The 16,108-nt window shown below is 39.9% G+C and overlaps 1 protein-coding gene across 1 annotated transcript; it reads left to right on the top strand.

The window, feature by feature from the left end:
• The first annotated feature begins 14,079 nt into the window (after nucleotides 1–14,079).
• LOC140796517 (peroxidase 7) lies at nucleotides 14,080–15,457 on the top strand. The gene is made up of 4 exons (XM_073149563.1): nucleotides 14,080–14,322; nucleotides 14,421–14,600; nucleotides 14,812–14,974; nucleotides 15,060–15,457. The coding sequence occupies exons 1-4, from the start codon at nucleotides 14,080–14,082 to the stop codon at nucleotides 15,455–15,457; spliced, it is 984 nt and encodes a 327-aa protein (XP_073005664.1).
• Nucleotides 15,458–16,108: the final 651 nt, after the last annotated feature.

Below are 16,108 nucleotides of genomic sequence, written 5' to 3'. Positions count from 1 at the left end.
TGATTCAGTTACGGAGATATCTCTACAAGCCCTGGCTGGTCATAACTCCCCTCAAACCATTAGGCTTTAAGAGGTGTTAAACAAAAGGAAAATCTACATACTATTGGATAGTAGAAGTACACATAGTTTCATTTCTTGGTGCATTGATCGCCTTTATGTCACAATAGCTATATGGCCGCATTCTATTTGACTTTGAAGAGATAATTCCTAAATATCGACCAATAACTTTCCTGATAATTACGATACTTTTCCCAACACTTATAAAAATGCCATTAATTGTGGTGTCAACAATTCTTTTTGCTTACATTTATTATCGAATGGTAACAAAGGTTTATTTGTTGACATTTATAAACATCGCCGTATATATATTTTCTATCATTTATAATTAATTGCAAAAAAAAATTTAGGGACATTCATAAACATTGGGTTTTTAAAATATTTTTCGACATTGGTAAATGTATTTAATGATATTATGTAAGTATCAAAAAGATTATCCTAGCTGACAATTATAAAACTATTATAGACATTTACAATTGTTGGCAAATATAGTTTTGACAACTACAATTTCCTAAAAGGAATTGCAGAACATTGGAAATTATTGGCAAATATATTATTAGCGACATTCTAATATATCCATAAATAAAAAAATATATTTTTAGTGATATTATCGATATCAAATATTTACAACAAAATAAATTACAAACAATTTGTAAATTTTGACAGCAAACTTTTAAATTGGAGAAGTTGTGAACTAGTTTTAAAAATTTACCAAAACCACCAATCAATTTTATACACAAAACATATATATAAGAAAAGTGAATTATTTTACCAAAATAATAAAAAAATAATGTATTTACTAATAAGTCAACCCTATAAGTCAGTCATCTAAAATTAAAGAAGAAAATCAAATAATTACATATTAATTCACCACTGTATATAACCATTTATTCATCATAAAGAAGTAAAAATAAAGAAACAGCATACTTTGCCTCGATCTTCTTAGATCTTGAATCGGCCAAAATCTACTTTATCTCATAAAATCTTTATCTACAAAAGATTATTAATATAAAATAATTAGTTACAAATAATTAAATAGAATTAAACTAAAAGTTAAAGAAATATTAAAAATTTGAGAGAAGAAATTATGACATAAGATAAGTAGAGATGTAATAGTTTGTCCAGCAGCATCTCTCATTGTCTTTATAGATCCAAAAGTGCGAATTAAATTTTCGTTAGGAGCCATCATCACCTCAATGTAGACCTTTCAATATTGGTATCTTAATTTGTCTCCTCCAACAATTGTTTGTGTATTCTTACTAAATAAAATTCCACTTGCTACGACACAATGAGGTTTTGAAATATATATCAATATTTCTAGTCACATAATAAAACATAATAAATGATAATATTTAGTAAAAAATAAGATATTTTTAAAATACCCTGTTCACACCAATGTGTTACCCCATTACCCTTTTTTGTGGTTGAACATGTAAATTAATGAATGAGCATTTAATTTATAAAAAAATTTAATTGTTACGAATCGACTGAGTCAAATTGCAACAAGGGTCAGCTCTGATATAAAATTGTTATGAACCAGCCTAAGGGTACTTGAGCTACTAAATTGTTACGGACTGACTGAGTTGTATTGCTATAAGAGTCATCTATGATATAATATTATTATGAACCAGCCTAAGGTACTTGAGCTCTGGTACCAAATTATTGAGGACTGATTAAAATTAATCTACAACAAGGAAATTTTGGTTTCAATTAGGTGAATGATGATTGATGGAGAGGATGGAAGATGGTGAATTTCTATTGTAGGAGGAATGATAGTGGTGGTGATAGTGGAGGAAGAAAGTTGAGTAAGGTGGAGAGAGAGATGAGCGACAACGGTGGTGATGGAGAGAGATTAATTTACTTCTATTCCTAGATTATAATTAATTTTTTTCTACTCCTAGGTTACTCTTATTCTTATTCCTAAGACAGTGTAAGGCTAAAATATAATTCTCAATTCTTTAATGGATGATTAAACAAAGTAGTCAAATCTCATTATATAGAGAGGTTAAGTATAATAAGTCATACTAGAACTAGTCCTAAAGGCTGATATGACTTAAATTAGGATTTATCTTAAAAACTTATATGATTTAATTAAACTTATCTTAAAGACTTACTTGGCTTAATTGGACTTGCCTTAATAGCTTTTATGACTTAATTAGACTTGCCTTAATGACTTATATTATTTAACAAGATTTGTCTTGAGAGTTTACATCATGAATTAATAAAAATTGATTAGTACTACTAGATGATGTCCCCATAATATGATCCAACCTGACCTCGTATTATAAATATTTTCAACAAATAGCTAGGTAGCCTATTTAGGAATTTGGAATTTGTAATTACATGAAAAAAATATATTAGTATGACTAGATGATGAAGAATTAGCATTATCTATATTTGGATTAGCTGGAGCATTTGTAGTAGTGATATTTTACAATAAAGAACGATATCAATATAGGTTTTTATAATATATACTATTTTTGGGAATACTTTAAAAATAAAAAATTACCTCTTATATTTTTTTGGGGTCCACTGGTGCTTGACTAGAATGTTGAATATTAGGGTTCATTACCAAAAAAGAAAATTTCATTATTGCTTTCATTTCAGCAATTTATTCTTACATAGTTTACAACTATTGTCTTAATGCACGATTTTCATTGACCATCTTTCTTGTAGCTTCTGAAGCCATTCTAAGACATTCAAAAGAAAAAAGTGTATCTTAAGTGGATTAGTAGCCAATTTGATTCAAACTGTCAACTAATATTAGGTGCTTCTTGATACGATTCGGACTTCACCGATGTTGTCTCGAGCATGGATACACTTTAGGAGTGTCTTTGTCTCTTCTTTTAGTGTTTAATTCTTACAAACATTAATTTTCTATATGTCGCGTTCGAACGCGGGTGGAGTGCGTTTGAACGTGGTTGTGAACGCCTGCATCACGTTCGCATATCCAGAGAGTGCGAATTATGCATTCGAAAGCGCCTGTGAACACCTGCATCGCGTTTGCAAATCCAAAGAAGTAAGAAATAAGTGCGTTTGAACGCGATCGGGCATGTTTGAACGTGGTCGGCGAAAATGCACCGTTTAGGGTTAATTTTGAATTGTTGGTTAGCCTTTCAAGGTGTGGATGGCAACCATGGAGTCATTATTGATGAATTGAGTTTTTGCTTTGCCTCCTTCGTCTTCTTCGCTCTTGTTCTCTCGATCCCCGGCAACGCCACTTCTAACCTCCCTCGACCAGCCAATCACCCTAGTCCCTTAGGGGTGGCCCTCTCCTCCTCCTTCTTCCAATCCATCCAACACTTGCCCTAACACTTCCATCAACCATAACCCTTCCACCACCAATTTTCACCGGTGACACCCCATTAACGCCGGTCCACCACCAACCACCATCATCTAGGATCTCGTGCTTTCATCCACGGATCTTGATTAGACTCCCTGATGTTTGTTCACTAATTGGACGATATCGTTAGATCCCTATATCCGATTCGCCTAAAATTTGATTTGTTGGAGAGCTCTTTTCTAGGGCTACAACATGTCAAATACGTCAATCCGATGGGGGAATCTTTCGGGATCTATTTACAAAGTTTCATGCCAGATCTAGTCAAGATCTGAAAATCAAAAGAGATCGAACCTTAGCCTAAAAGGGAGATTGTATTAAGCTAGTATTAGAGCCACCATTCCTCGGACACGCACTTCCTATGATGACAACCAGAGTCATGGCTACACGGTGAGATGAAGAAGAAGAAATTCTCCTAATAGAGGAGGGGAAACTATTGCGGGGACTTCCACCCGCGGAACCGCCCGATCTAATCGGAATATGGAAGAACCTAGTGTTCAAGCCGTGTTGGGGTCTCTTTCTGAACAAATGGCAATCAACAACCAGATGATGATGGAGATGATGCGGGAATTATGGGCGACAAGGGAAGCCATGGTGAACAGGAACTCACCATCGACCCCACAATGCGAGTCCACTCTCATGAACCCATTGCCACCAGTTTAGAATTTGCAACCACAAGAGCCGCTACTGCCACCACTCTATGGGCAGAGGCAAGCAAGGATGGTTCCACTAGGCCCAGTTGCAAGTGAACCCATCCGATGAGCGAACCACTATGGAGATCACCTTGGAGATCAAGATTCGTGGGCGGGGCAATACAACCCGGAACCACGGTGAGTTAATCAAAACTGAAGGAGGGATCATCAACCATTCATGGTGCATCCTCCTCCGGTTAGACAAGGATTTGGACATGATTCGGAACGAGACAACGACATCCGTGGACAAATCGTGCATCTCGAATTTCCCAAGTTCAAAAGTGGCGATCCAATCAATTGGTTGTATAGGGCGGAGCAATTCTTCGCATACCAAGGTATGGCAGAAGAATACAAGGTGACGCTTGCAAGCTTCCACCTTGAAGATGCGGCACTTCATTGGTTTCAAACAGCCAATGCCAATGAGGCTATTGAAACTTGGGTTGAATTTTGTGCCGATATCATGCGGCAATTTAGAGCGTCGGGGTATGAAGACTTCAATGCTCTGCTCTCAAAGACGGTGCAAAAGACCATGGTTGGGGCATACCAAGAAGAGTTTGAGAGGATAAGTAGCCGATGTCAACCCCCATGGATGGATCAGCAACTTTGCAACACCTTCATTTTCGGGCTGCGGGGGGACATACAAGTCGACGTGAGGGCTTTAAGGCCTAGAATTTTAAAGGAGGCTTTTAAAGAAGCGGTGCTCATGGAAGACAAACATAGGGCCATGAAATTACACCTGAAACAGAATTGGATGAGCCAAGGAAACCGCAAACAAGCTCAACAAACCATAGAGACGGGAAATATTACCGGCGTACCGAGGACCGCTGCTGCAATATTGCCTCCTCGAGCACCCCTGAAGCCATCCCAAGATGTGAAGTACACACCTAGAGGTTCGGGACGAGCACTCACACCTATTCAAGTGGAGAAACGAAGGGCCAAAGACCTATGCTTTCGTTGTGATGAGAAGTTTGTACTCGGACATCGCTGCGCTAAACCGATGGGATCGGTGATGCTAATAGATTGATTGGAGGATGTGGAGGATGAGTTTACAGCTGAAGATGAATGTGTGATTGGACATCAAGGAGAAGTAGCTGAGGAGCAACCCGCGGAGGACATGATAGCCGAAATCTCTCTCCACGCCTATTCAGGGACAGTTGCGCCAAAGACCTTGCGGGTGAACGGTGTAATCAAGACAACCATAATGAGAATCTTGATCGACACCGGGTCCACCCACAACTTCATTGACAAGAGGCTTCTTAGGAAGATTGGACTTGACTCGAAACCCATGGAAGAGTTCGATATGACGATGGAAGGGTTCGATATGACGATTGAAGACGACACCATATTGCGGGCAGATTTCATTTGTGGAGGTGTGGAGTTGGAGGTGCAAGGCCAATGTTTCACATTGGACCTTTATCCGTTGGCCTTGCGAGGTGCTGACATTATTTTGGGGACTCAATGACTTCGAAGCTTGGGACCCGTGACATTTGACTTTACAAACCTCTCATTGACATTTTGGAGGAATGACCAGAGAGTGCTGCTGGATGGAAATCAACAGCTAATTGAACTTCCAAGCGTAGGGGACACAAGTGAGCTCGTCTCTTTCTCAGCACCCACTTTTCTTTTTTTCTCAGATCTACGGAGAGCCAGCGCAGGGGATAGTGATCTGGTCCGACTCATGGAGGAGCTGAGAGAGAACCCATCAAGCCACCCCGAGCATGAGGAGCGCGACAGGTTGGTACTCGAGCGCGGGCGGATCAAGATACCCGTGGATAAAGAGCTACAGAAACTATTGATGGCACACTTCCATGATACTCCTATAGCAGGCCATGAAGGGATCTTACGTACCTACAAGCGGTTGGCCCAAAACTGTACATGGACAACGATGAAGTCAGACGTGAAGAAATATGTACGTGAATGCCAAATCTGCCAATGAGTCAAATCGGAGATGCTCAAATCCAGCGGGCTGTTGCAACCACTACCTATACTGGAGCATATTTGGGAGGACATCTCCATGGACTTCATCGAAGGGCTACCGGAGGTCCGAGGACAATCGGTGGTGTTTATTGTGGTGGATAAGTTGAGCAAATATGCTCATTTCATAGCATTGTTGCACCCGTTTTCAGCGAAAAAGGTTGTTGAAATTTTTGTTCGGAAAGTGACGCACTTACATGGGATGCTTAGGACGATCATGTCAGATCGGGATCGCATCTTCATCAGCAAGTTTTGGTCCGAGTTCTTCAGATTGCAAGGGACTCAAATCAACCTTAGTTCAGCTTATCACCCCGAGACGGATGGCCAAACCGAGGTGGTGAATCACGGACTGGAGCAATACTTACAATGCTTTGTGGCGAACCGACTAAAGGATTGGGTCAAATTCTTTCCATGGGCCAAGTGGTCATACAATACCGCTCATCACTCTAGCATCGGCATGACCCCCTTTGAGGCAGTTTTATGGGCGCACTCCTCCTACGATAGACTCGTGGCGGAAGATAGAACCGAGCTCGACTTAGAACTTGCTGATCGAGATGAAACTTTGAGATGGCTCAAGATTCACCTAGCAACAACCCAAAACTGCATGAAGCATACTCATGACAAAGGCTGGCGTGAGCGAGAGTTTGAGGTGGATCAATGGGTGTTCGTTCGAGCTCAACCGTACCGGCAATCCACATTGAGGCCAATTTTGAACCAGAAGTTGGGTCACAAGTACTATGGTCCGTACCGAGTACTACAACGAATTGGTCTAGTAGCTTACCTGTTGGACCTACCTAAGGGGACCAGGATACATCCGGTCTTCCATGTATCGGCATTGAAGGCCTAGATCAGGCCTAACCATGTGGTGAGTTCGACCTTGCCCGAACCAATGGAGGAGGATGGCCCAACTAAACCGGTCTGAGTCTTAGGCCGCAGGAGAAGATGCCATGGATCCAGATTGGAGACCGAAGTGCTGATCGAGTAGCTGGGCAAACCAACTAACGAGTCTACATGGGAGTTAGAGTCAGATATCATGGATCGCTTCCCAAATTTCAAACTTGAGGACAAGGTTGCGGAAGCGTGGTGGATTGATACGATTCGGACTTCACTGATGTCGTCTCGAGCATGGATACACTTTAGGTGTATCTTTGTCTCTTATTTTAGTGTTTAATTCTTAAAAAAATAAGTATTTTGTATGTCGTGTTCAAAAGCGGGTGGAGTGCGTTCAAACATGGTTGTGAACGCCTACATCACGTTCGCACATCCAGAGAGTGCAATTTGTGCGTTCGAACGTGCTTGCGAACGCCTTCGTTCGAACGCGCCTGCGAATGCCTGCATTGCATTTGCAAATCAAGAGAAGTAAAAAATCAATGCGTTCGAACGTGGTTGGCAAAAATACACTGTTTAGGGTTAATTTTGAATTGTTGGTTAGCCTCTAAAAGTGTGGATGGCAACCATGGAGTCATTATTGATGAATTGAGTTTTTGTCTTGCCTCTTTCGTCTTTTTCGCTTTCGTTCTCTCGATCCCTGGCGACACCACCTCTAACCTCCCTCGACCGGCCAATCACCCTAGTCCCTTAGGGGCGGGCGGTCCTCTCCCCCTCTTCTTCCAATCTATGCAACACTTGCCCTAACCCGTCCATCAACCATAACGCTTCCACCACCACTTTTCACTAGTGCCACCCCATTAACGCCAGTCCACCAGCAACCACCATCGTCTAGGATCTCGTGCCTCCATCCACGGATCCTAATCAAACCCCCTAATGTTCATCCACTAAACGAACTATATCTTGAGATTCCTATATCCGATTTGCCTGAAACTTGATTTTTTGGAAAGCTCTTTTCCGGAGCTACAATTCACATCAATCCGACGACGGAATCTTTCGGGATCTATTTACAAAATTTCGTGCCAAATCTAGTCCAGATCTGAAAATCGAAAGAGATCGAACCTTGGCCTAAAGGGGAGATCGTATCACTTCTCTTTAGAAATTGATTTCTAAAGGGCATTGTATATACATTAGGCAACTACTTTTTATAAATTCTAAACATATTCAAGAATTGCTAACTTGATATGCTGTTATTTTTTAGGAACCCCAACACCTAACACCTCTAAGGACACAATACCATCACATTCTTATAGCCAAGGGCTTCGCCACCTAATTTGAGGCCCTATTGGATCCTATATACTCAAGATATTATAGTTGAAAATATAATCCAAGAGATGCTAAATTCAAGAGTAATACAACCCAGGCACAACCCTTTTTCTTCACCTATTCTTTGGTCAAGAAAAATGATAGAGTTTATGTGTGGACTATAGGAAGTTGAATGATATCACAATTAAGAATAAATATCTAATTCTCGTCATAGAAGAGCTATTAGAAGAGCTACATGGAGGAAGAGTGTTTTTCAAGCTAGATTTGAGATTGGGCTACCATAAAATTCAAATTCACCACATTGATATTGAAAATTACCATTTCAGACCTATTTTGGCCACTGGCCACTGAGTTCAAAGTGATGTCATTTAGCCTTTATAATGCCCCAGCTATCTTCCAATCTTTGACTGTGTGACCATCTTCCAAAACTTGCTCAGAAAATTTGTTTTGATTTTTCTACGATGATATATTGATTTATAGCTCTTCTCTACAAGCTCACTTGGACATCATGTTTTAAAGATCCTAAAAGAAAATTCTCTATTCGCTAAGCACTTTAAGTGTGTCATAGCAATAAAATAAGTGGAGTATTTTGGACATATTATAACTTATAAAAGAGTGACCGTAGTCCTTTTAAGGGTACAATGCATGTTGGATTGACCTTCCTCTACAACATTGCTATACCACTTACTGAATTATTAAAGAACTCTTTTAAATGGTCACAAGAAGCAGAGATGCCATTCCAACTATTCAAGAAAGCCATAACATCTCTTCCAATTCTCACCTTATTAGATTTTAGTAAACCCTTTCAGGACACAGATGCTTAGTGATGCAGGTATTGGTGTTGTGCTACGCCAATTAAGGCACTATATTGTGTATTTTAGTCGAGCATCAGGTCCCAAGTTCTCATCATATTCTATATGTGAAAAAGAATTACTAATAATTGTCATGGCCGTCACTTAGTGGAGATCATATTTGGAATGTCAGAATCAAAAAAACAAAAACAAAAATTTGGGGTTGAGAGAGGAGGGTGCATGTGCAGCCCCTCCCCTCTCCCTCTCCGGCACGCGACGAAGCGCAGGTAAGGGTGGATTTTATCTAATCCGAATTAGATTAGATTTGATCCTTTTCTAATCTATAAATTAAAACCCTAATCTCTTCTCTCTCTCGGCTTAACCATCTCAGTCCTCTTCTCTCTCTTCTTCCTCCCTTCTTTCGCTTCTTCCTCACCGTCGGAGTCGTCGTTGTGGGATTGGCCTGCCGGAGCGTCGCCGGAGCCATCGGAACCATCACGCGACTCGTTGGTAAGCTCTCTCCCATCCATAAAATTTAATTAAAGTTTAATAGGGTAAATCAAAAATACCTAATTTGGGATTTTGGCTCCACCGGCAAATCTGGCCGGTCGGCAGCTTCGGGTCACAGCCGCTCCGTCTGGAAGCTTGCCATTGGCCTCGTGTCGTGGGCATTCACCGTTGGAGCCCTCGTGGCTCCGGTCGCCGTCGGCCATGGGATCGACAGCTGTATGTGGTTTTTCCCCCACCTCGCGACGATGGCGGCACCGTATGGGTGTTGGGGAGCTGAGGGTGTGGCCGGCGAACCGTCACCGCGGTGGTCGTCGGTGCCTTTCTCTCTCTCTTTTCCTTTCTCTTTTTTTTTCTCTCTCTCTCTCTTCGGGTTGGAGAAGACAGACTCGGGCAACCCGAGTCTGGCTTTCTCCTATTAAGTGATTGGATTCGAGTCGGGTTGGATCCGAATCCAAGGAATCCGACCCGAACCAATTTAAATTGGATGGGCTGCGGCTAACCCGCAGCCCAATCCATTTTCTTTTGGTTGGGCCAAGGCCCGATTAACCTCATTTTGGAATGGGTCGGGCCAGTAGTAGCCCAGCCCAATCCAATGTGTAAATTTAAACCCATTTTTAGTTCTTTTGGTTTTTAAATTTTAAAAATACTGTTATTTCTCAAATTTAAAAATGTGATTATTATTTATTATTTAAGGTGGTGATTTTTAGTACGTGAGCTAGATATTTGAGATTTCGGTTGTCTTGCCTAGACTCAGGTGAGTGGGTTCACTCACATATTTATTTATTATATTTTGTATCTTTGTCAGACCATGTAAATTCTCTGTGTGCAAATTATTTATTTCACCCTTACGTATAAAAATTTAATTGTTGAAATTTCTGTGTGTAAATTTATTTATTTTATCCGTACGTGCGAAATTTTTAATTGTTATATTTTCCGTATGCCTTTAATTATTATATTCAGTGCATCACCATACTTCGTGCAAATATTAAAATTTGTGAAAAGAAAAAAAAATGAGACTAGTATTGATACGACTTAGAGAACAATCCCGGTATAAATCGTTTACGATTTTCCGTGGTGACTCAAGTCTATTTGGAAGTCCAGGGGAAAGTCCTAAATTAGATCACTGCTGTGACTTTCTTAGGTGACTCTGGCGGGGTTAGAGAACAGTCCTAGGATGAATGAGAAAATTTCCTAGGTGACTCTAACTTCTCTCAACGGTTAGAGGAAAAGATAGAGTGTGTTGATCACAGGGTGATACCCTCTGATGACCCTAACCGGATCAGCTATGAAGAAAAGTCCCGAGTGTCATCTCGAGGTGACTTCTAGTTGATGTGGATCCACAGGGTTTAGACCCATTGAGACATATGACAGTATAAATAATAAAATATATTAATATGTTAAAAACGTGCAAGGTTACAAGTAGTAACATCTCTCTCTATTGTTATCATTGTTATTATTCAGAGAGCATGCATATTGCATATTGTGATGGATATTGTTGCTTTTAGTTTAATTTATTCAGCATTAATATGAATTAAAATTTATTAGGTTAGTGAGTGAATTCAACTCACTGAGCTATAGTTGTTGGCTCATGGGTTTTATTGTTTTTGTATTGTTTATTTATTTCAGGTAATAGTCAGCGGGGCGACTGAGCGAGATGTACCCGGACTCTACCTCCACTTAGGATTCACCTATTTACCTTTCCGCTCTTTTTGATTTTATGCTTTAGATTAGAAGTTTCTTCATTTAGTTTAGAGACTCAAAAACATTAACATTGTTTTATCTTTATTACAATTATTTATAAAATTTAATAAAGCACATTCTTATTTTATTTATTTATTTTGCCATCGTACACGTAGAGAGTATTAATAAGGCTTCGTGCATCTCAAGCATATTGAGATGCATGGCTGGTCATGATTCCTATTTTGGGTCGTGATATGGAATGAGCTAATTTTATTATTCACATAGACCACCAAAGCAATAATTAAATACTTTTTTCAACAAAGGTTGCACACTATTTTATAGCAGAAATGACTATCCAAATTGTTGGGCTTCCATTATGAGCTTAAATACAATCAAGGTAGGCTAAAACAACAACCGATGCTCTCTCAAGATTACCGAAATTGACTAGCTCCCTAGCTGCCATTACTAATGTTACACTCCCATGATTAGAGGAGGTTCTGACCTCTTATCAAGGTGATCAATTTGCTGAATCTATGCTACCTAAATTGGCTATCTCCAAGTCTAACGACTATACACTTGCACGTCTAGAATCATTAATTCCATACCTATATCTATGTGAGAACTAATATTGATCTCACGTCTAGAATCATCTCTGCCTTGCATGTTTCATCCTGGGAGGACACTCGGGATTCTAAGCCACCTACAAAAGGGTTAAACAATATTTTATTTGGCATGGACTTAAACAATGGGTTCTTACTTATGTTTAGCACTATGATGTATGTTGGCGACATAAACATGGAAACATCCATCTGACTAGCCAATTGCAATCACTTCCAATTCCTAAAAAGTAGTTGGCTAACATTTCAATGGATTTTATTAAGGTGTTGCCAAAATCTAAAGGAAAAGATGTCATATTTGTTGTTATGGATAGGTTGAGAAAATATGTCATTTCATTGCCTTTCCTCACTAGTACACAACTCCATAATACCATACTTTTCTTGGATCACATTCACAGATTACATGGAATACCAAACATCATTGTGAGTGGTTGGGTTTTAGTTTTCTTTGGTGTTTTTTGGAAGGAACTTTTCAATAGAGTGAGAAGAATCTCATTGCACTTTAGCACTGCGTACCATCCTCAATCCAATAAGCAAGCTGAATAGGTGAATAGCTATTTGGAGTCCTCTCTCTATTGCATGACTAACTCCAAGCTTAGAAAGTAAGCAAATTGGTTGTCTCTAGAGGAGTGCTGGTTCAATACCAATTACCACGATAACATTAATCTAACCCCTTTTCAAGCTTTGTATGGTTACCCTTCACCCCAATTAACTCTTTCGGTGGAGCCAATTTCTCATCCTGCTTCTATAGAATCCCCATCTACATGACAAGAATCAGGTAGCACTACTCCTATGTGCTGAATTGACCAAAGCTCAGGCCAAAATGAAGCATGTTGCTAATAAGAACCGCATGGAACAATACTGAGTGGGGGCCTAGGTATACTTAAAGCCTTAGACTTATCGCTAATCATCTGTTTAAGTCCGGCAAAACCTCAAGTTAGCTGCTAAGGTTTATGATCCCTATCAAATTCTTGAGAAAGTGGCCAACGTTGCATATCATTTTGTCCTACTAGCCGACTCAAAGATCCACCCCGTTTCTATATATCTCAACTCAAACGGCATTTGGGGTCTGACACCATCTCCAATACTTCCTTGCCTTTAGTAGACGCGGATGGCGAGTCAGTTCTCCACCCCGATAAGAACTTGGCCAGGCAGGTGATGAAGTGTGGTGACTGAGCAATTCCACAAATTCTGGTGCAGTGAAAGAATACCAGACGAGCGGAAGATTCATGGGAAGATTATTACACTATCACGTGCTAGTTTCCTACCTTAGATCCTTAAGGACAAGGATCTTTACGGGGTGCGCTCGGAGTAGACCATTGGAGAAGAAGAAGTGGAAATTTGCATTCAGATCCTGTATCAAATGGACGAGGGACGACAATTTTACAAAATCATCATGTATCAGTTCAGTTTCTTTCATATGAGTCCCTAAGTAGTCATCTCATGGGTAGCATGTGAGTCAGTTAGGATCTGAGTTCAGTCAGTTAGAGAGGAAGAGTATGGATCTGAGGGTTATGTTACAAACCTGTGGTCCTTTTTCTGTAATTACCACCATCTTCTATAATACAACAGCTCTCTCCTCTCAGCTTGAGGAAGGGGAAGACCCAGAATGTAAGGCTAATTGTCGTCGCCTCGTAAGGAGCAATTATAGTAGGGGTCTGAAGATTTCTGACCTCAGATCTTTATAATGCACTTCCTAGGGACTGTAATTCTTATAGTCCTCAGAAAGTAATGTTAAGACGCATCTCCATAGTTCAACACCTCAGTTGATTATATCTCGCTGTCAAGTATGCACGCACCTCCCATATACAAGAAGAGTTCAGGAGTTCATATCCTCTCTAGTGTCATCAATGTAATCCAGATGAGGGAGAGAGCCTCTACAAAACTACAACCAATGTGAAAACAGTAATAATAATAGTAATAATAATAATAATAATAATAATAAAAACTTCAAGATACTGAGCAGGCCAACCTCATAAACTTGAACGAGATTGAAAAATAATATTTTTTATGAAAATTGAAAAATAATGTCGACAACTTCTACTACGTGCTTGCATGTCAACCATCCTATCCATGTTGCACCTCACGTAGTCCATTTCCTAAATCACAGCCAAACTTGTTAAGATAAAAAAGAAAAAAAGGAAAAACCACCCACCCATCTCTAATCGTGCATCCATGTACATGACCAACAACTTCTATAAGAATGTTACACATCTTTCGACTCTCATATCCACATACTCCATTGTCTCTGACTGCTAATTGAGATGGGCCTCTCATTCCTTTCTCTCTTCGTCTTCCTCCTCCATCTCGCCCCAACTCTTGGTTATAATAATACCAACGTACCCAGCTATTTGTCTCCTATCGATGGCTTGGACTATGAATACTACAGAAGAACATGCCCTAATATGGAGGCTATCATCCAGAACAAGGTCAAGCAATGGATCAAGAAGGACCGCACCCTCGCCGCCGGCCTCCTAAGGTTGCACTTCCATGACTGTGCTATTCGGGTAATTTACCACGCAACATTATATCTCATGCTTTACCACACTCTTTGTGATCAAATTATTGATGTTCTTTTAGGCTAATGGGTCTATTGGTAATGCAGGGATGTGATGCTTCCATCCTATTGAAGCAGGCGGGCAGCGAGAAGTCCGCGAAGGCGAGTCAGACGCTGCGAGGATTCGAAGTGATCGACGACATCAAGGCTGCGTTGGAGGCAAAGTGCCCCAAGACGGTCTCCTGCGCCGATATTCTTACTGCTGCTGCTAGGGAAGCCACTAATGAGGTATTGTACTAACGAGTTGACCCAAAAAGATTAAGCTATGTATTATATATATATATTTAAGAGCACGTATATATCTCATGCTGTTGGATATAAACATATTCTGCTCGTAAATTAAACTGTATATAATAAAATTACGAAATATTTCCCTCTTATTTTACTTGTCATATCACAAGTTACGTGCTCATTGAAACTGGTAAATATATATGACCAGATTGGAGGCCCATACTGGCATCTCAAATATGGCCGGAAAGATGGACGCACTTCCCTGGCGCGGGAAGCCGAGTACATCCCGGCGGGCCACGAGAGTGTTACTAATCTTATCGAGCTCTTCCAATCTAAAGGCTTAACTGTCCTTGACTTGGTAGTCCTCTCAGGTAATCTACATTGATCTTTTCGATGGCTTTCAAGATCCCATTGAAAACCTTAATAGAAATAAGTTGGTCTAAACAAAATGATCAGGAGCTCACACTATTGGGAAATGCAACTGTGGCACAATCCAGTGGAGGCTCTTCAACTACACAGGCAATGGCAAGGCGGATCCGAGCATCAACGCCAAGTACCTCAACTTCTTGAAGCGGAAATGCCAGCGCGCGACGGAGTACACCGACCTCGACGCCACCACACCGATGGTATTCGACAACGCATACTACAAGAATATCCTGAAAGGAATGGGGCTGCTATCAACTGATCAGATGCTTTACAAGGACTCGAGGACCGGGCCGATTGTTAAGGCCTTGGCTTCGCAGGGGAATCTCTTCTACCAGCAGTTCGGAGTGTCCATGGTAAAACTCAGCAAGACCCAAGTCCTCACGAAGAATGAGGGGGAGGTCAGGATCAAGTGCTCGGCTGTGAATTAATCGATCCATCATCCGCATCAAATGCTTTCTACGCATGCCTTCTTTTTGTTGTTGTGTTTGCAATATATATATATAAACTAGTTGATGTGTTGAATTGGGTTGTGATCATGAGGATTACTATTAATTTGAATGTTGCCTAAGAAGGCTGTATGTTTTGTTGCTGAGATGAACATATCGTGATATACTGTTCCATTACTTCATTTGAAACTTTTTTTTTTTCCTTTGACGGGAACTCCTTGTGCCAGGGTGCTACAGAAAGCTAGCGAAAGAAATTAATAAGAATAAAATAGGGACTTATCATGGGATAAAAGAGAGTATTATCCTAATATTTTTTTAAACTCAGTTGAAAAAATTAAGAATAAGATGTAATAATTATGTTGGATAAAAACAAGGTATTCAATTGTGATAGTTAGGATAAAAAATAAAAATAAGCAAATTGACCTTAAGTCCTCTTTTCCTTGGTTAAAAGTATAGTAGATATTTGTAATCTTATTTTACATATAAAAATATTATACCATATTTTATATAGAGCCTTGTTATGTTTTATGGAAAAAATAAACAAATATCATGGCTTCCATTGTACTCTTCTAAAACTATTTCAATTAGGGCATTCAAGAATAGCTATAAGCCCGTTCAAATGCCCCATATCAA

Source organism: Typha latifolia, chromosome 10 (genome assembly GCF_019914945.1).
Source record: "Typha latifolia isolate L0001 chromosome 10, TyphaL0001v2, whole genome shotgun sequence".
Taxonomy (NCBI): Eukaryota; Viridiplantae; Streptophyta; class Magnoliopsida; order Poales; family Typhaceae; genus Typha; species Typha latifolia.
The sequence above is the reverse complement of the archived record's forward strand: the minus strand, read 5'-3'. Positions and strand labels throughout refer to the sequence as shown.